Here is a 25062-nt window from a genome sequence, read left to right as displayed (position 1 = left end):
TTTACAAAGATTGAGTTCCACTACTGCTAAAAGATAGAGAGTAACCAGTCTACAACAGCTGAAAGATAACTCACAGACTAATGGAAGACAGATTTTAATTTGAATCTGAATTATTTAGGAAAAGGGCAAACTGATAAGAACAAAAAATATATATAATATTCAACAATGGATACCCCACCTCTGAAACATTATGAAAACTCTCTCTATACAGTGAGAAGGAATGATTATTTCAATGAAAGACATTATGGTACAAGATTTTACAAAAATAATGCTTTAGGATCCTTTTGGATCCTAGTTTTACATTCATATATTTTCTCTGCGTTTTCTTTCCTTTTCTTTTACAATGTGGCATTTGGTAGCAAATATCTACATGACACCCAACACTGTTCATCTTGCTGGAATACAGGGGATATAAAGTCTGTACTATACATCATGTAGTGCTGTACACTAGGAAATGAAGGCTACTTTGCAGCCGTTGTGTGTTGTTTCTTTTAGATGGCTGTGGCCGTTGGAGACGACGTGATCTTGTCTGTGTGAGGATCTTGGTGAGGTTTGAGGTGACTCAAGTATTCCATATTCACTGGTTTCTAATGCTGCAGAGGGTTCAGTGACTGTGTTGAGGCCCAGAATCTCACTCACTGAATGGGGCAAGTCCTTAGAGGGGAAAAAGAAGAGCTTCAAAACTTGTATTACCGGAACAATTTTCTAGATATTTTGTATTTTGTTCAAATACCCCACTATCTGCAATCATGCATATGACATACCTTACAATTCTTTATCTGCATACAGATAGATTCAGATTTGCTAAGGATTTCTTCAATGTCCAGTTTCATGGAGAGTTCATTTATATGCTGTAAAGAAAACATATCAATAGGTGAACTATTTTTCTCACAATCTAATTTATGTATGTTGCAAGATGTAGATACATATACTACAATTCAAAAGTTCAAGAAAAATGTCTAATTATTATCAATGTTGAAAACCGTTGTTCTGCTTAACATTTTTTTGTGGAAACCATGATATATTCAGGATTTTTTGATAAATAGAAAGTTTAAAAACATTTACAGCATTTATTAAAAACTATTAAAAAAAAAAAAAATTCTGTATTGTCACTTTTGATCAATTTAATGCATCCTTGTTGAATTAAAGCATTAATTGGCAAAGAAATAAATCTTACTGACCCTAAACTTCAGCATGGTATAAGATATAGTTAAGGCTTACCTTCAGGATTTCATTAAATCCATATTTTCTGTCCATTATTTTTTGTTTCTCAGAGTCTAAAATGGCACAGCACACCAGAAGGTGAAAGTTTTGGCAAGGCAGTCTGGTCCACATAACCTGAATGGGAAAATATAAATTGAAGAAAATATTAAATCAAATGCCAATATAACACATAAGTATAATCAAAATTATAATAGACAGTAGCTGCAATGTCCTGAGAAACAAAGAAATGGATTGATGGCCCCAAACAACAAAAAAAAGGATAGTTATTACACACCTCCCAAAGGCGAAGGACGTCCTGAAAATGTAGCTCTCTCTTGAATCGGATCAATAACCAGCGAAAACAGAAATATAAGTACCCAGAATCCTGTGCCTCTGTGAAAACACATAAATACAGAAGTAAACACAATGCCTACTGATGGTCAACATTAATGAAAAAGACTATTTCTAATAAGTCTTCCTCTGGGTATCTTACCCAGGTAGTTCCAGAAGGCCAGATCTAGCAGACGAAGCAAAGTGCTGAGCTGAATAAGTTGGGTCTTCATCCCTTGCATCTGCTCTTCAAAGTTTTCATGCTGCCACAAACATTAGTGACAATTAAAGAGGTCCTATTATGCTTTTGAACATTTTCAACTTCCTTTAGTGTGTAATGTCGCTGTTTGAGCATGAATAAGGTCTGCAAAGTTAGAAAGCACAAAGTCCACACCAAAAGGGAATTATTCTCTATATCAGAGCGCAGTTTCTGAACTCCCTGAAACGCCTCAATTGTAGTCTTGAGTTTTCTTCCAGGAATGCAGAGGTCACAATTTCGCTCATTTAAATAACTCATAGGCAAGGCATACACACACAAAAAAAACAAGGCCTGGTTGATTTTCATTAGTAGTGTGTTGAAACTTGTGGTTATGGAAAGGGTAAAAGTAAACAGCATCGCAAAATTACGTGGTTGGAACTACATAGTTTCTTGTTAAATGACATGTGGACTTTAATATACCATGCTCTTGGGCACAATAAGCAAGTTAACATTCAGTGCATTCTATAATCTATCATTCTATTTAAATATACACTCCCGGTCAAAAGTTTTAGATCGGTAAGATTTGTAATCTTTTTAAAAAGTATCTTCTGCTCACCGAGGCTGCATTTATTTGATTAAAAATACAAACATGTCATGGTTTCTATGTGAATATATAGTAAAGTGTAATTTATTCCTGTGATCAAAGCTGAATTATCAGCATCATTACTCCAGTCTTCAGTGTCACATGATCCTTCAGAAATCATTCTAATATGATGATTTGGTGCTCAAGAAACATTTATGATTATTATCAATGTTGAAAACTGTTCATTACATTTTTATTTCAGGATTCTTTGATGAATAGAAACTTCAAAAGAACAGCATTTATCTGAAATAGAAAGCTTTTATAACACTAACCTTCAAAATTTGGGGTCAGTAAGAATTGTTATTTTATTTTTGGGGGGAAAGAGGTAAAATAATTCAATCCTTTTATTCATCAAGGATGAGTTAAATTGATCAAAAGTTACAGTAAAGACATTTATAATGTTAGAAAATATTCTATTTTAAATAAATGCTGTTCTTTTGAACTTTCTATTCATCAAAGAATTTTGAAAAAAAAATGCTTCAACATTGTGCTTCAAATGTTTTCAACATTGAAAATAATAATGAATGTTTTTTTTTAACATAAAATCAGCATATTAGAATGATTTCTGAAGGATCATGTGACACTGAAGACTGGAGTAATGATGCTGAAAATTCAGCTTTCATCAGAGGAATAACTTACATTTTAATATATAAAAATAGAAAACAGTCATTTTAAATTGCCATAATATTTCACAATATCACTGTTTTTGTTTTGATCAAATAAATGCCGCCATGGTGAGCAGAAGAGACTTCTTTTTAAAAAAAAACAAATCTTACCGATCTAAAACTTTTGACCAGTAGTGTATATACTACATTTTATTCTATATATTTTGACGTGTTAAAGGGATACTCCACCTTTTTTTCATATTAAACTATGTTATTCCCTTAACTAAGACGAGTTGATACATACTTCTCTTGTCTCAGTGCACTCAATCGCTCTGGCGCGCGAGACACTTTGATAGCACTTAGCTTAGCCCAGTTCATTCATTAGGATCCAAGCAGAGAAGCGACCAAACACCTCCACGTTTTCCCTATTTAAATACAGTTACACGAGTAGTGTAACTCGACCAAGAATGGTGACACAAAATAAAACGTTAAGCTTTTCTAAGCGTGTAAAATGGATAACTATAATGTATGGCGGAATACCATAGCAAGTGCTTGGGAGCACTTCGACTCGGCGCATATATATCTATGGACTCGGCGCAGTAATATCATCACTCCGGAGAGGGAGAGGACTTTTCACGAGTGATGATATTACTGCGCCGCCAGAGCGATTGAGTGCACTGAGATGAGAGAGGTATGTATCAACTCGTCTTAGTTAAAGGAATAACATAGTTTAATATGGAAAAACGGTGGAGTATCCCTTTAACAATTGACTGCGTTTTTGAGCAGTGCGCATGTGCCTAAATGCGCAAGGCAACCCTTGACGTGTGAGGAAGTCCGCGATGAATCAAACATCAAATTAAGCAAAATGACTTGGAACAAAACCAGTAAAGTAGTCATTAAGTCCCATGTACGATCCAGCAGCATCTCTGAGATCTCGAATAGATTGATCAGCAGAAGTTATTACTCCTCCATCTGCGTGTGACTTCATTAACGACAGTCCTATATTGTTGAACCAATGTGGTTTAAATGACAGAGGTGCGACCATGTTACTACGGTTTCGGGAAACAACGGTGGTTAGTTTCTCCGACGGTGCCTCATACTGTGGTAGTTATTCAGCGTCGTACGGGAAACACACCCCAGAGCGTTACTGACAGACTGGGAAGAGAGGTGCTGCAACAATGTAAAATATGTGGGAAAATAATATATTTTTCAAACATTCCAAGCATGAAAATCTATTCTAGTAAACCCCCCCCCCCAAAAATCAAGATTTAAAAAAAGGGCATAATAGGACCCCTCTAAAAAAAACCTCTCTCCTATAATGACTTAATATGCAGGGACAACTAGAAGTAAACCATTTGTTGGTTGACTAATTTAGTCCATTTAAAGTGCTTGCCCACAACAGCGATAGCGTGAGAACAGAATCATGGTTTATTGATGCAGGCAAATCTTCTCACACACAGCAAACCCAAGAGTGCTAAAGAGAGATGTGCTGTAACAAACATATTGCATTACCATTTCATCCATGAAGGAAACAAAGCACCAGAAGGCATCTACTTCATTCTCCATTACAAAAAGGACGGGAGAGAGCAGGTCACTCATACCCTGCACGTACCCTGCACAGGAACAGGAAACTGGGTAAATACAAGTAATGTAAGCAATCGTAAAGCACTTAAGATTATCCATAATCTAAATAAATGAATGTGCAATTAAATCACATTGACATAAACTGAAGGATTTTCGCTGATTTGTGAAAACAAGGAATCAGCATGGGAGTCAGTAGTATACATAACAGTAGTTGATATTTTAATTCAGAGAAATTGCACTAAACAATGATTGAAACACATGTAATCACTTGCCTAAGTCAAAGTCGTACATGCAGTATGTCATCAGGATGTCATGTAGTAAAATCAAGCCAGGGTTGTCCAGGCCTTCGTAAAACTTGTTATTGCGGTCGGTTCGGTTCACATCTTTTTCTAAAAAGATTTAACAACCACAAACTGAGCTTCACCCAGGTAGAGAAAAGGTGCATGGGAATATATTTCGAAAAACAATTTTAAAACAACTAAAGAATAAAACTTGCAATGTAATTAAAGACATACCAATCAGGCTCCTGTAATCTCGTAACCTTGAGTTTCTCCTTTCCTGCTCCTCACTTACTGACTTCCACTGGAGCTTCATTCTGAAGTATTCATCACTGTTGAGAGAACACATGATCGTATGTATGCGTTATCTAACGAAAGAGAGCTTTAAACAAATGATGTCGATTCTCTGAGGGAAACGTGCATACGTTTTACTCTTTTGCAGGAGCTTCCTTTCTTCATGAGTGCTGTTCCACGGAAAATAGCCAAGCAAAAACTTCCAAGCATCTTTTCTCACTGCGTGACAAAGGCCCTGTTGAGATAAAAAACAACAGCAGCCTTGATGACTTACATCTTCTGAAACATTTATAAACATGTCTGGTCTAAGTGGAAGGAGTTGGACAAGAGGTCACAGGAAAAATGAGACACTGCAACAGCTCATCTCAGACTCAACTCATTTTCAATCAAGTTGTTGAAATTGAACATAAATTTGTTTAGTGTTTAACTTTGCATTTAGCTAATGTGGAGGGTATGCCAAAAGGAAATCCACCCAAACAGATCAGATTGAGATGTTGGAATGCTGGTTTGGAAGGTATCTAGATTATGTAGAATATTAAAGGGTTAGTTCACCCAAAAATGAAAATTCTGTTAGTAATTACTCACCCTCATGTTGTTCCAACCCCGTAAGACTTTCGTTCATCTTCGGAACACAAATTAAGATATTTTTGATTAAATCTGAGAGCTGGATCACTCCTCCATAGGCTTCTTAAGGGATCGAAACTGACCGGCCCAAAAGTTATGAAAGACATCGTTAAAATAGTCCGAGTGACTACAGTGGCTCAATCTTAAGTTTATCAAGCGACGAGAATACCTTTTGTGCGCAAAAAAACAAACAAAAATAACGACTTTATTCAACTAATCTTTTCCTTATCTGTGGGCCGTGATATTTCACGTAGTGAAACTACGCAAAGCTTCTAGGTTGTACGTCATGCATCACACACATGACCAGCGTCGGCCAATAGTGAGCCTGCGTGTGACGTGCAACACAGAAGCTTTGCGCAATATCGCTACGTGAAATATCACGGCCGTACAGAGAAGGAAATGATTAGTTGAATAAAGTCGTTATTTTTGTTTGTTTTTTGCGCACAAAAAGTATTCTCGTCGCTTGATAAACTTATGGTTGAGCCACTGTAGTCACTCGGACTATTTTAACGATGTCTTTCATAACTTTTGGGCCGGCCTGTTTCGATCCCTTAAGAAGCCTATGGAGGAGTGATCCAGCTCTCAGATTTAATCAAAAATATCTTAATTTGTGTTCCGAAGATGAACGAAAGTCTTACGGGGTTGGAACAACATGAGGGTGAGTAATTACTGACAGAATTTTAATTTTTGGGTGAACTAACCCTTTAATTTCTTTCAAAAAGATCTTACCGTTTATACTTTTATTTAGCAAGGCAGCATTAAATTGATCAAAAGTGAAAGACTTACATATTTTACATAAATGCTGTTTTGCTCTTTTGAACTTTCAATTTATCAAAGAATCCTGAAACAAATGCGATACAATATTTTTGTGGGAACCATGATCCAACTGTTTTCAACATTGATAATGTAAGAACTATTTCTTGAGCACCAAATCAGCAGTTTAGAATGATTTCTGAAAGAACACTTGACGCTGAAGACTGGGGTAAATTCAGCTTTGCCATCACAGGAAAAAAAAAAAATCACATTTTTAAAATCGAAATTATTTTAAATTGTAACATTGTCTCACAAAATTACTGTTTTTACTGTGTTGTCCATCAAATAAATGCAGCCTTGGTTTCAAAAACATTTTTAAAAAAACTCAAAACTTGTAAACAGAAGTGTATGTGACTTCCTTTATGATGCAGATTCAGAACAAAACCAAATGGATAAAACATCGGTAACTCATGACCTAAATGTTTGCAATCCACCACAAAGGTTACAGAGAGGCCATGGTGATAAAACCACAAGCAAAGAAACGACAGAAATTTAGGTACATTAATGAGTTACAGTAAGATGTTCAAAGCAATATCTTACCCCTTTAAATATTACATCCTTTATGTGAGGTACATTGGTCATTCTTCCCTCTGAGTCCTGGAACTTTTCCCATTCTTCCATTGTTACCGGGCCCTTCCTTTGCACCTCTGGCCTCAGTCCCAGATCAAGCTGAAACGAACACACACAAACACATCAAATCAATTTTCCATAATAATACTTTTGCACAGGATACCTCATGTCGACTGTCTGTTTCCAGACTCAACTAAGTCAAAGTTAAGGCTGGAATTAGATCTGCACTCACTCTGGTGATGACTTCAAATCCAGGCTCTTCCTGCTGGTTAATCTCTAGTCCGGGAATGAGTTCTCCCAACAGATCCGCCACCTCCTCAGCAGGCCGCTGCTGACACTCTAATTCAGGCGCCCGAAATGCGTCAAAGAGGTAGTTAGTGACTTTGGAGAAGCCACCCAGCGTTGTTGTATAAGGATCTTTCTTGAATTTCTGTTTGATAGTGAAAATATTGTGAAGATCACATACATGAATATTTTTATATCAAAGATCAATTCATGGTTGACTACTAGTACGATTCACAGTATAAACCACATACCTGAACAAAGTTATAGTTTGTATCATCCAGAAGATTCTCAAAGGACTGCGAGAAGGCTTTGTTATAAGAGCTGACAATCAAGATACTTTCATCATCGGGACACCTTCGAAAGAAAGAGACAATGATAATAAGATTCATTGTATTGTCTTAATAAAGTAATACCATATATATATTTTTTTTATTGTGCAAACAAAGATTGTGACACTATTTACAAAATAATCACAGCAAACAAACATACATAACAGCCTACTTATTAACAGTCTATACTGATAACTCCTGTATGTATATACATTTGTGTGTAAGCATATAAACAAAGGAACATCTAGAAATGTATAACAGACATAATAGTAAAAACAAATAATAATTTTAAGAGTACACATAAGTACTCGACTTGTAAACATATGACATCACTGGCCATATCGCTCTGTGGTTTGGATGACGACAGAAGCTGAGCCAACAAAGCCCAGCCTATGTTTCATTATGGAGACTAAGATAAGAACTTTAATAACAGCTATCTTTTCCTCAGCAGGGCTGAATTCAGCATGCTTACGGGCGGATTTAATCTGGTGTGATATTTAACGCAGGGGAGAGGAGTGTCTTCCTGTCCCTGTCATAAAGCCTTAACTCTAAATGCACAGCTGCTGTTCGACCTTACATGAATCACGCTCACGGCCTCTTGCCACAGAACACATGCAAGACTTCCTCAAAGGTGCCGAGATATTCCATCTCATTTGCATGGAGATTGGGTTACATTTTGATGACTTCAGTTTTAAAGGAGGAAGTGTTTGGACGAGTAATTCTGGTTGTGAAATGCCAGTGGTATTTAGTGAATTAAAAGTTCAGGGGTCACTTTTAAGATAAGAACAAGAAGAATGAAAATATTAAGCCATATTCATTCAGAGGAAGACATCTGACGCTACACAGTTATGTAAAAGCCGACATGCTAATTTAGGCGAAAATCTGGTCCATGGTATCCAGACTACCTAGCAGCGTGAATAAAATCGCGCTGCGCAAAGGCAGCATGGGGAAACCCAGGCTAAAGCTGCAGCCCAATTTGCGTACTTGTGCACTATTCTATGCCATTTTTAGTATAAATTAGGGATGCGCCAATACCTATTTTAACAAACAACTATTGGCCGATTCCGATACCGATATTTGTCACTTGCTCTCTAATTTGAACTTTAGTCATTAAAATGGATTAGTGTTTTTGATCATGTTAAATTAGCAAAGTTCAAAAACACATGCACGTTTTAACTAGTGCTGTCAAATCGATTAATCGCGATCAATCACATCTAACATAAAAGTTTGTGTTTACATAATATGTGTGTATACATAGATAATATATATTATAATTTTTTTTATTTATCATGTATATGTCTGTGTGTGCATGTGTATGTACACATGCACACACAGGCATGTGTATTGACCTACAGTGTACACACACACACACACACACATATATACTATATGTTAATTTAATTTACATATATATATATATATATATATACACATATATATTATGTAAACCAACTTTTATGTTAAAAGCGATTAATCGATTTGACAGCACTAGTTATAACTGATTTCAATTTATTAAAAATATATAATTAATATAGAATAAACATATATATATATATTAGGGCTGTCAAATGATTAATCGTGATTGATCACATCCAAAATAAAAGTTTTTTTTACATAATATATGTGGGTGCACGGTGTATAATTATTTTGTATATATATAAATACACACACATGCATGTATATTTAAGAAAAAAATATTATTTATATATAAAATATTTATATATAATATAAATTATGTATAAATCTATGTACAGTATATACATGAAAATATTTCTTAAATATATACAAGCATGTGTGTGTATTTATATATATAAAATAATTATACACAGTGCACCCACATATATTATGTAAAAAAACTTTTATTTTGGATGTGAGTAATCACGATTAATCATTTGACAGCCCTAATATATATAATATAATTATATACTACACATAAAATATTTTTAATGAATCAAATTTATATTATATTTATTAAAATATAACATTTCTAATATATTTTATCACATTTTCAGCTATAATAAGAGCGTATTATTATCTGTTTATCGGATTTTAACATAGTTTAAATCATTCCATGGATCTTACCCCACAAGAAAATACATGCAGAGAAATTATTAAATAAGACTGCAGGTTCTGTGCAGCACTGCTTATATAATGTGTATTCAAAACCATTTATAAAAAAATCGGTAACTCATGTCTACACTCTACTGGTCTAATGCTGTAATCAAAAAGAGCATACAAAATCATTTAGATCTTGCGCAAACAGAATGATATTACAATACGATATTGCACAACATTTGCTTACAGCTGAGCCAAAGATGCTCGATCCATTGAAATAAAATCAACCCATACTGCACTCACTCGTTGATCTGAACTGATTTCCTCAGGCTATCCAGGAACGCTGTGCTCCCTCCCTGGTGGAAATGAATAGCTGGCAGTGCTGTGCCATCCTTCAACCGGAAAATGATGTATGACCAGCCCTCACATTTGACTGTGATAGACCTGAGGTCACACACATTAAAAGAGAAGGCCCACTTGTTCCGGTCATTTGCGTGGTTTGATCCACCTGTGACAATGTGACAATAAATAATACGCTTGGTTACCGTTACAGATTTCCATCTGGTTTTGGAAAGAAAGGGCCATAGGCAAAATTCACTGGCTGATGCACAAGTTATCTTGCTGACATTTTCTGTTAGGTACTGGGTAAAATGAATGGTGGAAGCAATTTGATACAAAAGCGGTTTTTCAGCCACATTTGACTTAATTGTTTTACCATCTCCATGTGTGTGGGCTTTTCTCCGGAATGAGACAGCATTGATCATATCCCACTCGGTTTCGTAGCTCAGCTGATGGTCGACAGGACGATGAGGGTTGTCTTCTGAACTCTGAGTCCATTCCACCACTGAGCTGGAGTCCTTCACACAATCATACAATCAAGTTATCCTTCCCAATTCAGAAAACTATTCAGAATCCTGAATATACTAGTACAGAGTACATGACTGTCTGAGGCAGTTTAACATATATATGCAAACTCTCACAGATGAAACGGGTAACAAACCTTGCAGGCACACAGTATGTTTGAGGGATCTGTATCCTCCAGGGGTTTATATTCCACAAGGGTTTCACCATCCTACAGTTAAAGAAGAAAAAATAGATATTGGGAGAGATTGTTAGATGGCTGTGATTTTTACAGATATTTCAAAAGCAGGTAGTTCGGACTTCTCAGATATATATACTACAATTGAAATGTATGGAGTAAGTACGATGTTGTTTGAAAGAAATTAATATTTTTATTCAGCAAGGATTCACTAAATTAAACAAAAGTGATAGCAAAGATATGTATAAAGTTATAAATTATTTCTATTTTTAAATAAATGCTGTTCTTTTGAACTTCGCATATCAAAAAAATCCTGTATCGTGTTTTTTCCCCAAAACTGTTTTCAACATTGATGATAATAATAAATATTTCCTGAGCACCAAATCAGCATATTAGAATGATTTCTGAAGTTTCATGCGATGCTGAAGACTGGAGTAAAAGTTTAAAAAAATGTAATTATATTTCACAATATTACTGTTTTTACTGTATTTTTGATCAAATAAATGCAGCCTTGGTAAGCATAAGTATCTTCTTTCAAAAATACACTATTAAAAACAAGTTATCCCAAGCTTTTTGAACTGTACTAACAGTGACACAAGAATGTGGTAAAACATCTTATGTATGTCACGTGGACCCAGTTCAGGTAAAACTTAAAGGAATCATAACAATCCTGAAAAACACACTCGTTTAATATAAATAATATTATCACTGACAACCACCATACCTTATCAACAATCCTGAGGAACCCCGATATTAAATCCTGATCCTCAGATTCATCTGGAGATGAGTGAATGAAGACTCCCTCATGTTCAAACACCACCTACAAACACAAAGAAACATGTATTGATAAAACATTACAGTATCATTATTATAAGCCAAACACATTATTCTAATTAAAAATAGGCCATTAAAAACAAACATTTCAAGATCCTGTTTCAGTACTCTACTCCGTGCCTTTAAATGTCTTAGCCTGAGGCCTGAACTGACAGCTCCTGTCATACTGACATTAACAATGTTCTTGAAGACTCCCCAACAATAAATGGCATTGATCATTGTAAAAATAAAAATGACACTGGGAAAACACTCATGGAATAACCTGGAACTATGTGCAATGTTCATGTCTCCTATATTCTCATACTGCATTTGTGTGGTAGTGGTAGGTAGCTGTAAGTGTGTATATATTGCAACTCAACCAGCAAAACATCATGGTGGCCAAGGAGGTCCTTGATGATGCATGTGTAACAGACACGAGAAAACCATACACACGAAAATGAGATTATGTAGTGCCAATAGTTAATATATGGAAAAAAAACATTCATATGTTTCCTTATGGCGGAATTCACCGGAATCAGTTGATAAACAATCAGCCATCAAGCTCAAAACATCTTCATAAATCTGCCAGACAGGCAGCTCATGACTCAACACTAGTTAAAGTACAAACACAACTCTGATTATTTGTTTGTAGAGTCCAGACGCCCCGAATACGTTCGATATTGCAGTTGTGCTGCTATTGGCAACGGAAACGCTACTTCTAACGTCCGTGTTTTTTGCAGTTTGATCAGCTGTATGTCAGTGGGTTTGGCAGCTAGCAGCCAGGCTAACTGTTGCTAAACACAGCAGTTTCCCAGACCAGTGTATCATCTATTTCCCAGCACCGACAGTTCAAAAAGCAGGTCAAACAGAATATCTACACCACAACCCACGGAAAAAGATCGGTAAAATGGAGCTATTTGTCGTTTTGACCGTGTATTGACTTATAAAGCAGCATGCTCAGTACCTTGGGAGGAGTTGTGGCCGCCATGTCGACTGCTAAATAGACGACGTAGCACCGCTCACGTGCCTGTCAGCGATCCACAACAACACTGACGAGTCATTTTCCGCATGGCCAACGCCGCGCATGCGCACGGACATTTTTTATTGAATTTTCAAGTTACAAGACGTATACATCCATGTATGCATATTATTCGAACATATATATCTCTTACATCTTCCAAAAAAATCAGTCATATAACTATTACATCTTTTCAACTACATCTTTTAAAAAAAATTAATCCTTAATTCGGTGGAAAACAATCTAATATTGAGTGCGATTGACATATTTTACTTTATGTAGGCGATGTTTTACAAATAGAGTAATAATTTTAATGTTCTTTAAAATATATATATATATATATATATTGTCAATGCAGACGAAGCTCGATTGCCCTCTAGCGGTTCAACACAATGGGACTTTTATTTTGAAATGAAATGTCTTCCAACTGGCGGGAAACTTCTGTGTCAGTGGACAACTACGGACCTGACAAGTGAGTGTACTTACGTATGTAGTATATATTTGTACATTCATGTAGACTAGTTTGTGGATGTAATATTTGACTTGTTCTGACAACGTTTCAGATGAGAAGGTCTACAAAACAGGAAGAATTGTGTGATTTGTGAATTCTGAGGAATCAGATACAGAATGGTTCAAATAGTCATTTCAAGGTTGGTGTGAAATACAAGTTTTTACAGATCATGAATGATCTAAAAGTGCTCGTTGAAAATGCTTTTCGATGTGTTCTGCAGTAATGCTGCCGAAGGTCCAGCCGAATGGCTGCTGGTGGAGCTGCAAGGAGAAATGATGTCCAGACAAAATACGGGACTAGCAGGAAATCTGATGGGGGACCTGCACTACACTAAAGAGGTTTGTCTTTCTCTAAAAACTGGGCACATTTCAGACAAAAAGAAAAGAAAAAAAAAGGGAAAAAAAGAAGAATATAGATACAAACATATTTTTATATGTATGTGTATATATATATATGCATACATACGTATAATATAAGTATGTATCTATATTATTTTTTTCTTTTGATTTTGGTCGGAAATGTGCCCAATTATATATGTGTGTGTGTATATATATATATATATATATATATATTATACATACAAAATTATAAAACTACTTTTTACCTATGGTAAATTCTTGATTTGTCCACTCTTCAAGGGATTACCAGTCCTTATAGTCGGACATCACATCCTCTATGGAAAACAGGTCAAACTGGAGAAGCCCTTTGCTGTTCTGATGAAACACTCTGGACTTCCTCGGAATACAGAAGAAACTATGGAAACCAACCAAGAGAAACCAACATCTTACACCGTCTCCGCCCTCATCAAAAAGAAGCTTATCTTTAAAACTCGACCTAAACCTATTATCACTAATGTGCCGAAGAAAGTATAACTTATGTCCAGATATCAGAGACTTAACTGATCAGCACAATATTCTAGATTTGTAACCATATGTTGTTTGGAATAGTGGATTAGTATTTTAGTGCATTTATTGTTTACATACATTGTTGTATTTTTGTGTGTTTATTGACAATAATGATGAACAAATATAAATGTTGTAAGTATGAAAGGCAAGTAATAGGTCTCAATTTGAAAAAAATGCTCACTTTTGAATTGAAGTTTATTGTATCAAAACATCAGTTACAAGTTTTGCAAAAATAATTATGAGGGAAATGTCGAAATTTAAAGAATCCCTTTTTACATACAGGAGCAGGACAATGTACATAATACATAAAACAAATATGTAAAATTCATGTGAGGTTAAAAGACCATGCAGGTCCACTGTAGAAGTACAGGTTAGCTGTGACACTCATACTAAATGGTGCTGTTTCATCAACACATGATTTCATTCTGAGTAGGAGACAAAAGCTGCCAGTGGCAATCTGTAAAACAACTGCATTTTGGTTAAAAACACGTAACCTCTACCATTATGGATTATGAATACTGTAATTTATAAATCCCTAATCTGTACAGTGTTATTAAAATAACATTTTAAGTTTCCTAGGAAAATGCAGATACACTGATATGTGTGAGAAATAATTCTTGCATGTTTAAAATATCTTTGAATTTTCATTTACAAAAATATATATTACTTTACAATATACTTGAAATGACTGATATAATCCTAGTTTTCACTAGTTAAGCTTCACCATCTAAAAATAAACGTACTGTGTCTGGCAGACAGCAGAGCAAGAACTTTTTTCACTGAATATTGCTTAAACCCAATTTGTAATTTCTTTTCTTTTTTTTCACATACATTTTTAAGCCCCTCAATCAGAGGGATTTCTGTTCCTGAAGACGGAGCATATCAAAAGTTTGGCACCCGGTCTACAAATGAACAGCATAAAATCTTAAAACACACAAATGTGAACAATGAGAATGCAAGTTTGATTGTAAACAAATGATAAGTTTCATAATTGCATTGTGTTATCAGAGTCATCATCGTAATGTTGCAGCCTTATAGGATGCTGCAGTCCACAGCAGTTTACTGTTAAGACACAGTTATCGCACATGTAGTGCACAAGTCAAGTGGGTAAATATTTTATAAACTTAAAGCTCCTCTCTAAACTTGTCCATGCACACATTTGAACACTAGCCTCAGTGTTTATATCTCTGCCAGAGTTTAATGTGTGTTTTGGGGGGGAAGGGAGCAGAAAAAGTTAGCGTTAGCATTCATGGAGAACTGCTAAATCTGCTAATTGTTGCATTAGGATGGCTGAGGCTGGGAAAAAAGCTGGAATGAAAATTCACTGTATACCTTAGCTCCATATAAGGTAATCTTTAAAAACACACATATGCATACCATAAATAAGCTACTTCAGTTCATGTGATTTATGTTTATTTATTTTGCTAACCGACCATTTTATTTAAACTAATAGGAACCATAAGTTTATAAATTACAGAAAAGGTTTTTTGTCAGGGTCACCAGATTCCAATACTTCATAAATAATCGTTTTTGTTTTTTTGGGGGGTATAAAAAATATTGACATATTGATATGTCAATATGACTCTTGTTCCATCTATAATAAAAATAAAATATTACATTTTTTATTATATACTTCTGCCAAGTTTTTCTTAGGTAAAAAGGAGAATAGGGTAAAAATAGGAATCCAGGTAAAACTTTGCTAATTTTTCTAACCAAACATGCGGCAACAGAACAGAGAAAGGTTGCCTGACACTATTTTGGTTTTGGTTGCCTGACACTATTTATTCACTAGCACTGGATGTAACTTTAAAAATCTCGAACTGTAAACATGTAGCCTACAGTGTAGTAAATCATTGTGGAGTATCATAAATCTCTCATTTAAATGCTGTTTGCTCTTTCTTCAATGTTCTATCATGTTACACCACAAAAGTATCAGAAGCACCACAATTTCTAATGATGAAATATAGAATTATGCTGGATTGTCAGATTAAAGACATTAAAATACTGACTGGATTTGGCAAGTAAAACCAGGTTAGTGTCTTATGCAGGTTTCTTTAAGTTTTGGCACACACCTCTCTAACCTTGACAGAACACATTCTGTATAATTATAAGTTCAAGCACCAATATAACCCTTTAACTTCATATGTCAGCTTAACTACATTAACTTATCACTCTTACATTAACATTTGGCTCTACTTTTTGTGCCCGCCTTGGCTGGCACCTCCTCAATGTCTGCTTTATAATCACGAGAAGGACAATTCCTGATATTAACTCATGTAAATCATAGCTTTCTCAAAAGCTCTTGATTTTGTCCAAAAGCTCTCATATAGCCGTAGCTAGCATAGTTAAAATAACTAACAACCAACAGTCTTGGACCTGCACATGATCCAACTATATCCAGGATTGCAGCACCAGGTAAAGACAGGTCCATTTCAAATGAGCCCTGACAGCGTGTATTGATCTTTTAGAAAGACTATGCTTCGGCATAGGATAGGTGGTACTGTTCCTCTCTTTTGTTACAGCGCTTGGCCACTATGGCCAGGTAGAGCACCAGAAGTATGAGCCAGTAACAGGCATAGAGGATGGTGCCCGCAATAAGAAGAGCCTTCTCAGTTTCACTGAAGGGTTCTTGCACCTCGCAGTAAATGGTATAAACCACGCCACCGAGCAGTATGGCCGCCCACATGGTCACAGGCACAGCTCCAATAAGGTTTACCACTATCTTTTTCCTGCCTGATGTGCCCCAACCTGCTTTGTTAATAGTCAACAGGGCAAAGATCTTGGCAGGCAGCAAGCTTGACATGTAGAGTAGTGAGTACAATGACATGAAGATCATGACAAGGCTGCCCCGCAGGAAGCAGGCATAGGTGGCTTTCACCATGCCCACCAGCTGGACCGTCAGCAAGAAAAGCAAGATGTTCCACAACCGACCTCGGTAGAACAGATGGATGACTGTAGCCACCAGAAAGAAGGGGAAGAACCCAGTGACCACAGATTCATATGTCATCCAGAGGCTGTGCTTGTGGAACCAAAGCGCATTGTAGAGCCACTCTCGAAAGTAAGACTTGCTCCAGCGGGTCTGCTGGTTGAGCCAGCGCAGGTATTGCGTGGGGGTCTCGGTCTGGCATTGTGAGCGTGCCGTGAACTTGGTTTTGTAGCCGAAGCTGAGGACGCGGTTGGTGAGGTGCCGGTCATCACCGAAGCTGCACTTGCTTCCTAGGAAGGTCTGGTGGTACCAGGGCTCCAGGAACTGTTGGAGGAGAGAGTTGCGGTACATTCCCAGAGGTCCACTGATGCACTGCACACATCCAAAGTAAGACTGGCAGGCCCGCTCTATGTTGAACGCCATCCAATACCGGACACTGCTCAGAAAGGAGATCCAGGAGTCGTACTTGTTCAGAATCTGAAAAAGACATTGAAAGAACTCTCCGTGGGTAATCTTTAAAGAAGAAAGGTACTGGAAAACTTAAAATGTCTCTCTGCATATTTAAAACTAAAATAGGCACATTTCTCACCTGGACATCTCCTCCCACCCCACCCACTTCTGGATCCTCCTCTAGAACCTTCAGCATCTCAATGGTGCATGCTGGATCAAGTACAGTGTCAGAATCACATACCTGCAAAACCAAAAGATGTATACGACTTAGAACGCTCCTCGCGACTTTAACTCATGCAACTATTTACTCTTTTCAGTTATTGAGGCTGATGTTGACAATGACTGTGTGAACAATTCAAGGACTGTTGCAACCATAGACATTGGCTCACAGATGTTTCAAGGTCATCTTGGTTTCTGAAGATATCAATCATATGCTGAAACAATGAAAAGTTGATGACAGCGCACAGGTGTGCTCAGGACTACAGGGGAAGGTAAGTAATACGACTGACCTTTGACCTCAATGCTGCATGGATTCATATTACAGTGACATTGAGGGAACTCTGGGGTTATGGCAGACTATGAAGAGTGACAGTATATTGTAGGCTCAATAATATGAAATCCAATGTTTTTCAAAATAGTAATTTGGCCATCCAAGAGCAACAAGTAAGCAAGTCTGGAATAAATGCTGTTTACTCCTATAAAAGCCAGTACTTTTTCCATTTTATTGCATTTTTAGGTTGTAAATGGTGTCTAGACTTACTTGTATGTAATCCACAGTATCTCCCAGTGCTTTGAAGGCTGTATACATCACCTCTCTCTTGCCGCCCCACTCCTGCATGATGCAGGAGTAATGGCAGCTCCGCACCACCCTGGCCACATGTGCAGCTTCCTCGGCATGCAATGAGCCTTTCCCTCCTCCCCCATCCCCGTCGCTGTGGTAATTCCCCTTCCACACCACACAGCCCGTCTGCTCCACTCCCCCCATCACCTCCTGGAAGATGTCCATCATGTAGGAATCCTCCTGCCGATTCCCATCCACCACCAGCACCACTTTAAGCCCGGGAAAAGAAATGCGGCGAATGCTCCGCAGACACTTGCGAAGGTAGTCCGGATCTTCCTGATAGGCTGCGATGCAGAGGGCCACGGTGTGACGCAGGTGCTGAGGTCTGGAGGGGCCACGCATCTGTCGGTGCTCCAGATAGGCGAAGAGGCTCTGCAGGAGGAGGTGGAGGGACAGAAAGGCACCGTACAGGCCAAAAGACAGGTGGTGCTGCTCGGTGTGGATGAACTGGTAGCCTGTCACATAGGCTAGTAGGATAGCAAAAAGCACCACTGCTGCGAATAGGGTGGTGATGAAGATCCGCACCGCAGTGCCAAATCGAGAGGGCATCTGAAGAGGGAGAAAAAGGGATATTATCACTAAGGGTAGAGAGAAACATCATTACCTCTTCTTCTTCTCCCTCCTTACCTGACCATTTCCTCTTTTCTCCCCTCGCACCAGTAGCTATTTCTCTATTGTGGAATCATTTTGAAAAAGCACAAATTATTTTTGGATTTGTGCTTTTTCAAAATATAAATATATTTTATCAAATATAAAATATCAATTTTATATATTATTATCAAATTTGATTTTAACTCCAATTAAAGTGTATCTCAGGAATACATGAACTGGTAATAATTCACCCCAAAATCAAAAGAAAAAAAGAGAAGGAAATAACAAGAAATAACATAACAGAAAAAAATAGAAATAAAATAAATTAGAAAAAAAAACAGAAAAGTGCAAAAAAAAATCTTTAAAGGCTTTGTGAGATTACCACATGAACAGAAGGGTCAACAATTTTGAATTTATTCCAAACACATGGCAACAACTGACATTGTGACAATTTTAGAACAGTATCAACCTCATGTGAAACTCTCTCTCAGTCACTCTCTCTTTGTCTTTCTCACTTTTTTCTCATTCTCTCAGGTTAATGACTTTAATTAAAGGCTAGGCCGAGTTTGGCAGGTAATCAGTGGTACCAGACTAAGGAACAATCCCCCCCTTTCATTCATTCACTTGCCTCCTGCTCCCCCTCTCATGAAAGAAAGAGCTGCTTCACTCAGTGCCCTTATATCATAACAGCCAACGCAATGGAGAAGAGTGGCAGAAATAACGCTGACTTCCACTGAAGTGGTTGTTGATTTTTCTATCACAGTAACTAACTGTTCCCACAGTTATTTACAGCTGCACCAGACCAGTACTTAACCGTTTTACATCATTTAATTCCAAGAAATACATAACTGTTCCTTTCATATTAGCAATTTTGGTTTCACGTTACATGAAATAAGCAATGTATCTGAAGTGAGAACTGCCATAAAACCTAAATATTGTTTATGAACTATATAATGGGTTTCTCCCTTTCTTGCGCTATCCTACACACCTTCTTGTGATGTGAACAAAGACAACATAGACCCCTGAGGGTAAGATAGAGACAGCAGGCACATACTGAGTGTTATGTTTGACCATAATTAGAGGGAATCTTCCTCCGGAGGCTTGTTAGCTCAAAGGGACGGGTATGAAGAAGGGCCCCATGTCATACTCAACAAGACACCAACCGTCACTCAGTCCCCAAACACAGCAAACAAACCCACTACCATATGTGTGATGAAAGGTGTTCACATGGCAGCCTTTGATTAAGGTAAGATTAAGTCAACTCAAGATGCACATCTAAGAATAGTGGAGACTAAGTCATCACACAAGGTGATCTATAACACATTTAACCTTTAAATTAACCATTTAGGACAATAAAACATCACAATGTTAATATCTGCATGCTGCATTGCATTCTACGCAACCCCTGGATGTCAGTATCAAACCTAATGACGGAAGTTCAACTTTCCACCAAATAAAGAGGTCAGAGGTTCTGGTTACTCACTGTTGTCATGATGGGATATTCACAGCCCGGGTGGAGATCAATCCATGAGAGCTCGATAATCTCAGATCCTTAGTTTGCTTTTAATAATTCTATTCCATACTCTTCCCAGTGATTAACAGAGAGGATGCAGGATGTCGTTCTCAGGTCTGTTTCTCTTGTGAGTGATGGTAGGGATGATCATGGGTAATCATGCATTCTCAGCCTAGACAGAAGCAGGTGGTCACAGATGGAACAGAAGTGGACAGGATCCAAGAGATCTGTATGAAGTCACAGGTGAATTGCGGGTTGGTAGGGGGGTAACCGGCTAAAGCCTCTTGCCCCCGTGTATTCTCAGGTGTGAACCAGATTGAATGAGGACGTTGGATGCAAGACAGGACACTGACAAAGGGAGGAAGTGGGAGAGGAATGAAGGGGGGCTGGGAATCACCAGGACCGATGAGGGAGGGCAGCAGGTGAGAGGATGTGAGATGAATGGCTGGAAGGCAGAGCATGATGTGTTTGGGTAAATTATTGTACCAGTACACTATACTAATATGCATTATAATTATAATGATCAACTGAAGTAATGATCAATCGAGACTCAGATATAAATCACTTTTAAATTGTATAATCCACAATCTCCACAGTCATGATGTGATTGGTGTCACAGCTATTCAACTTAAAGTCCTGGTTTGTTATAGACTCAATTTCTTTGCATTGTTAATGAGCAAATGACGTGATGCTTTTTGTTTTTGTTTTTCGAAAATACATCAAAAATTCAATTCTTTGTGAAAGTCAAAAATGTCTAGGTAGTGTAACTTCATTGAGAATAGAATATAATAAAATAAAATGCTAATATTCTTGGAAACAATATTGCAAAATATATATATTTTTTTACAATCTAATAAAATATTCAACAATAAAATCTCAAACATTATTGATGTTTAAGAAATTGTATCTGTTTTTTTTTTTTTTGTGAATTTGTAAATGAAAAAACACTAGGGGGCACCTACTGAGAATTCATCCTCTCATCCAATTTCCAAAAGGCATTTCCAAAAATCAGGTATTTCTTTTTTTTTTTTTTAATTAAATGCTCACATTCATTTATATAGACCTGAATTAACAATAGTAAAGTCACTAGGATTATAATAAAACGCATTAGATTTATAGAAGAAAAAAAACACACACTGAACTTGCATGTAATATTTAACAAATCTTTTGTCAAGTTCTTCCAGTTCTATAGAGCCTGCGTTGGGGTGAATCCTATTTTGGTCTCTAGCAAATAGTTCAAACACTTTTGAAACTCTCACTAGACCCTTGTGTTGTCAAAGTATGATGAAATGGAAAGCTAAACAGACGTCATTTTCCTTAATCGAGCCATTCTGAAGCTTTCCTGTTTTATTCCGTCCTGCTGCCGACTTAGTTACTCAGCCTCAGGGCACTAGCAAGGGTGCCAAGAAACCGAGGGCCAATCTTAGTCCACTAGGACTAATATTGTAATTACTAAAAAAACACATATGAGGATCTTAAAAAATCTCATAATTTCACAGATTCTCTCAAACTCTACACATAACCATTTATTTGAAGTTGCTTAGTATTAAGCACAAGCTTACAGTAGCCTATTTGTGCAAAAAACACACCTACCCAACCTAAATTTACATGCTTTGACTCTCTCTCAATTTTGTGAATTATACACACACACAACCACACAATGAACATTCGACAGAGCTCTTGTGCAGCATGCTTTCATATTTCATCCACTCCTACAATAAACACAAACACAAAAGAAAACTTAAGTTGAATGATATGTCTCTTACCTTCCCAGCCCCGCAGCTGTGACGGTGGTCTCTCTCTCTCTCTCTCTCTCTCCTCTGGTGGAGTCGGTGTGTGTGCGAGTGTGTGTCTGCCAGGCGTCTGCTCCGCTCCTCTCCACCACAGTGGAGCACAGCACCGTCCTTGTTCAGCCTCCTGCTCACACTACATCTTTATTCCAGCCACACTTAATTCAGGAGATCCCTTATCCAAAAATACAGCACCATCACCCTACTCCTCCTCCTCTGCTTCCCTCCCTTTCTTTTTGTCTCTCTCCCTCACTCTCCTCCCGGAGAGTCCCGAGGCATGAAGACCTCTGATATCAGCTCTGAACTAACTTCTCACCTGGCGCGAGCAGGACGGGGGTCCGCCGGTGGACCTCATGCCTCTGTTTCAGTGCTTTACTGCAGTGGCATCGTTCTGCAGTGCAGCCGAAAATCCTTCAAGGTCCCTTCTCTGTGCTTTCCCCCCCTGCTCTGCAGTGCAGCCAGCCTTCAACAAGACTCTGGACTGTTTGAGCAGGCACACTCTTCTCTTGGCTACACACACACCCTCTCAATGCATCCTTTATTGGGTTATTTATTTATCTATCACCCCTCCCTGCACCCCTCCTGCTGGCAGCCTGCAGGTCCAACACCGGCTGATGAAGAGATCTGCGAGAGAAGGAAGAGAAAGATAGACTGCAGCAGGCTCGGAGATAATCAATATCCACGGCATCTCCAAACATTCCTATCTCAGTTGTGTCTTCTTCCGGCCACCCAATGAAAACTTGCTCTGTTTTCGGGAACGACCCCTCCGAAAGTCACCAGCCAGGTAAAACACGCTCACGCCCTTTCTCTTCCCGAGTCTGCTGCACGGCAGGAAGAGTAATTAGCGTAATGGCTCTTTCATGGCTGAATAGCAGTCGTGAGAAGGTTATTATGGGGTTTGCGGGGAAGGAAGGTAAAAGTGTGACTCTCCACTAGATCGTGGCGTCACTGGTTTACCCCTTGCTGTGGGAACGTCCTTGGATCTTAACCAGAGAAGCAATTATCAGAGACACCTCAAGAGACTTGTGAGGTTCCTTTGCAGAAACACTGAGACAAAGTTTATGACTTCCAACTGGGCAGCAGGCCACCACACGGCAGTTGTTTTAGCCAACACTGCATGAAAGTGGGTTTAAATACATGTGCAATGAACAATATTAGGACTTGTCAAAACATGGATATCAAAATCCATTCACTCTCTCTATTAAACAGGCTGTTTATGTTTGCTATTGTGCCTTTAAGACTATATAAGCACCCCAAAAACAAAGAAAGTTGCTGTTTGGATTTAAATGCTTAAGATTTTATGATTGGATCATTGTTGCAGTCGTTGTGTTTCTAGCATGTTATATGTATGGCAACAAGAGTCAAGACACATCATGGACATATTCCAGGATGACAATGTCAAGATTCATCAGGCTCAAAATGTGAAAGAATGGTTAGGAGGAGCATGAGGAATCATTTTCACACATGAATTGGAACCTCTGAGTCCAGACCTTAAATTTATTGAAAGTCTTATTATCACAAAATAATGGAATTAAACAAAGTAGTTTACTAAAACACACTGAAGGACGACTGAGAGCTTAAATGTTTGTCTTTTTCACTTTTGTGATCAATAAAAACAGTGAATGAACTGATTTTTAAGTGTGAATCACCATTGAGGTTTTGATGCAAGGATCACAAAATAATACACACTAAAATGTTAAAAAGTTGTTGGTGCTAAACAGTAAACAAAAAAAAAAAAAAAACAGCACAAAGTTTAACAAACTCTCTCTAATTTTTTTGTTTTTCAAATGTTTAAAAATTATATTTATCCTGGTTTCTCTTTTTTCTCAAAGTTTCTGAACACAGTAAATGTATTGTTGACATGTAAATGTGGTCAATATGAAATTTAAATAGTTCATATTTACTTATTTTCTAAATGAACATTCTTATTGTGAATATTTCATCTGTGTATGTTATTCCAAAGTAAAACCTTTAATTTCATTTTAATCAAAGGCCCGGTTTCACAGACAGGGCTTAGATTAAGACAGGATTAGGTTTTAGTTCAATTACGACATTCAAGTAGCTTTTGTAAACATGCCTTAGAAAAAAAAAACATTACTGGTGTGCATTTTGAGACAGAATAATGGCACTGACATATTTTAAGATGTCAGTACAAGTTGCTTTCAGTTCAAACGGCTCAAACATGCATTTTAGTCTGGGACTAGGCTTAAGCCTTGTCTGTGAATCCACGGGAAAGGGTATTTGGGTAAAATTTAGTTATTGCTTTAGCAAACTTCCATTCAGTCTGGCTCCATTAAATGCCCACAATTCATGCCCTACATTTTTCCTGCATTTCTCAGAAATACTCAAAAGGGCCATTCACCCAAAAATGAAAATTGTGTCAACATTTTCTCACCCCATCCCATCCCTTCCAAATCTGTGTAGAAATAACAGAAGATATTTTGAAGAATGTTGGTAACCAAACAGTTTTGGTGACTATTGACTTCCATTGTATTTAAAAAAACAAAAAAAAAACACAGAGACATTTCTCAAATATCTTCTTTTACATTCCACAGAGAACAGAAAGTCATACAAGCTTGAAACAATATAACGGTGAGTAAATAATGACATAACTTTCATTTTTGGCTGAACTATCCCTTTAACATTACAGAAGTACAATCCATTGCAAACTACAATTCATATTGACTTTAACATACTATAAACCCACATAAATGATTTGTGTTACAATGTGAACTATTTTTAGATTATTAATATTTGGTTCACCTATTACCTTACAGCACACGAGGCAGACAGGAACTTGTGGCACTGCAACCTAAACCAGATGTTCAGACACATGCTTACATTTATATTACC

The 25062-nt window shown here is 37.4% G+C and overlaps 3 protein-coding genes across 5 annotated transcripts; 1 reads left to right on the top strand and 2 right to left on the bottom strand.

Moving 5' to 3' along the window:
• Positions 1-78: 78 nt before the first annotated feature.
• On the bottom strand, positions 79-12738 carry tbc1d15 (TBC1 domain family, member 15). The gene is made up of 17 exons (XM_056261176.1): positions 12629-12738; positions 11576-11671; positions 10813-10884; positions 10528-10669; positions 10116-10320; positions 7680-7782; positions 7376-7573; positions 7114-7242; positions 5268-5371; positions 5080-5174; positions 4837-4953; positions 4493-4593; positions 1697-1796; positions 1499-1596; positions 1222-1338; positions 765-851; positions 79-654 (listed from the first exon to the last, which is right to left on the bottom strand). Exons 1-17 carry the CDS (start codon positions 12650-12652, stop codon positions 448-450), a joined length of 1995 nt encoding a protein of 664 aa, XP_056117151.1. The 5' UTR covers positions 12653-12738; the 3' UTR covers positions 79-447.
• A 387-nt stretch (positions 12739-13125) lies between these two features.
• Positions 13126-14235, top strand: chtf8 (CTF8, chromosome transmission fidelity factor 8 homolog (S. cerevisiae)). Of its 2 annotated transcripts, none has more exons than XM_056261204.1 (4): positions 13126-13154; positions 13246-13332; positions 13414-13531; positions 13832-14234. In XM_056261204.1, the coding sequence occupies exons 2-4, from the start codon at positions 13310-13312 to the stop codon at positions 14063-14065; spliced, it is 375 nt and encodes a 124-aa protein (XP_056117179.1). In that variant the 5' UTR covers positions 13126-13154; positions 13246-13309; the 3' UTR covers positions 14066-14234. The 2 variants fall into 2 exon arrangements, with proteins under 2 accessions (XP_056117179.1, XP_056117180.1); XM_056261205.1 differs by having other exon boundaries at positions 13144-13168; positions 13832-14235.
• Positions 14236-15902: 1667 nt separating this feature from the next.
• has3 (hyaluronan synthase 3) lies at positions 15903-23112 on the bottom strand. 2 transcript variants are annotated; one of them, XM_056261182.1, is made up of 5 exons: positions 22186-22272; positions 20390-20864; positions 18235-18864; positions 17614-17715; positions 15903-17501 (listed from the first exon to the last, which is right to left on the bottom strand). In XM_056261182.1, exons 2-5 carry the CDS (start codon positions 20396-20398, stop codon positions 16572-16574), a joined length of 1671 nt encoding a protein of 556 aa, XP_056117157.1. In that variant the 5' UTR covers positions 20399-20864; positions 22186-22272; the 3' UTR covers positions 15903-16571. The 2 variants fall into 2 exon arrangements, with proteins under 2 accessions (XP_056117157.1, XP_056117158.1); XM_056261183.1 differs by lacking the exon at positions 20390-20864 and having other exon boundaries at positions 22186-23112.
• Between the last annotated feature and the right edge of the window lie 1950 nt (positions 23113-25062).

This window comes from Rhinichthys klamathensis, unplaced genomic scaffold (genome assembly GCF_029890125.1).
Source record: "Rhinichthys klamathensis goyatoka isolate OS25496 unplaced genomic scaffold, OSU_Roscu_1.1 h1tg000181l_1, whole genome shotgun sequence".
NCBI lineage: Eukaryota > Metazoa > Chordata > Actinopteri > Cypriniformes > Leuciscidae > Rhinichthys > Rhinichthys klamathensis.
The sequence above is the reverse complement of the archived record's forward strand: the minus strand, read 5'-3'. Positions and strand labels throughout refer to the sequence as shown.

Bases quoted from the DNA above. Each gene is read 5' to 3' on its own strand.
- tbc1d15 (XM_056261176.1), bottom strand. From the start codon at position 12,652: ATGGCGGCCACAACTCCTCCCAAG. The intron at 4,594-4,836 runs GCAAGTGATTAC...GTTCCTGTGCAG, and splicing joins CATGTACGACTTTGACTTAG to GGTACGTGCAGGGTATGAGT. The intron at 1,797-4,492 runs GTAATGCAATAT...TGTTTGTGGCAG, and splicing joins TTTCCTTCATGGATGAAATG to CATGAAAACTTTGAAGAGCA.
- chtf8 (XM_056261205.1), top strand. From the start codon at position 13,310: ATGGTTCAAATAGTCATTTCAAG. The intron at 13,333-13,413 runs GTTGGTGTGAAA...TGTGTTCTGCAG, and splicing joins GTTCAAATAGTCATTTCAAG to TAATGCTGCCGAAGGTCCAG. The intron at 13,532-13,831 runs GTTTGTCTTTCT...CCACTCTTCAAG, and splicing joins ACCTGCACTACACTAAAGAG to GGATTACCAGTCCTTATAGT.
- has3 (XM_056261182.1), bottom strand. The intron at 17,716-18,234 runs GTAAGTCTAGAC...TTGGTTTTGCAG, and splicing joins ATACTGTGGATTACATACAA to GTATGTGATTCTGACACTGT. The intron at 17,502-17,613 runs GTGAGAAATGTG...TGTCTTTTTCAG, and splicing joins GGGTGGGAGGAGATGTCCAG to ATTCTGAACAAGTACGACTC.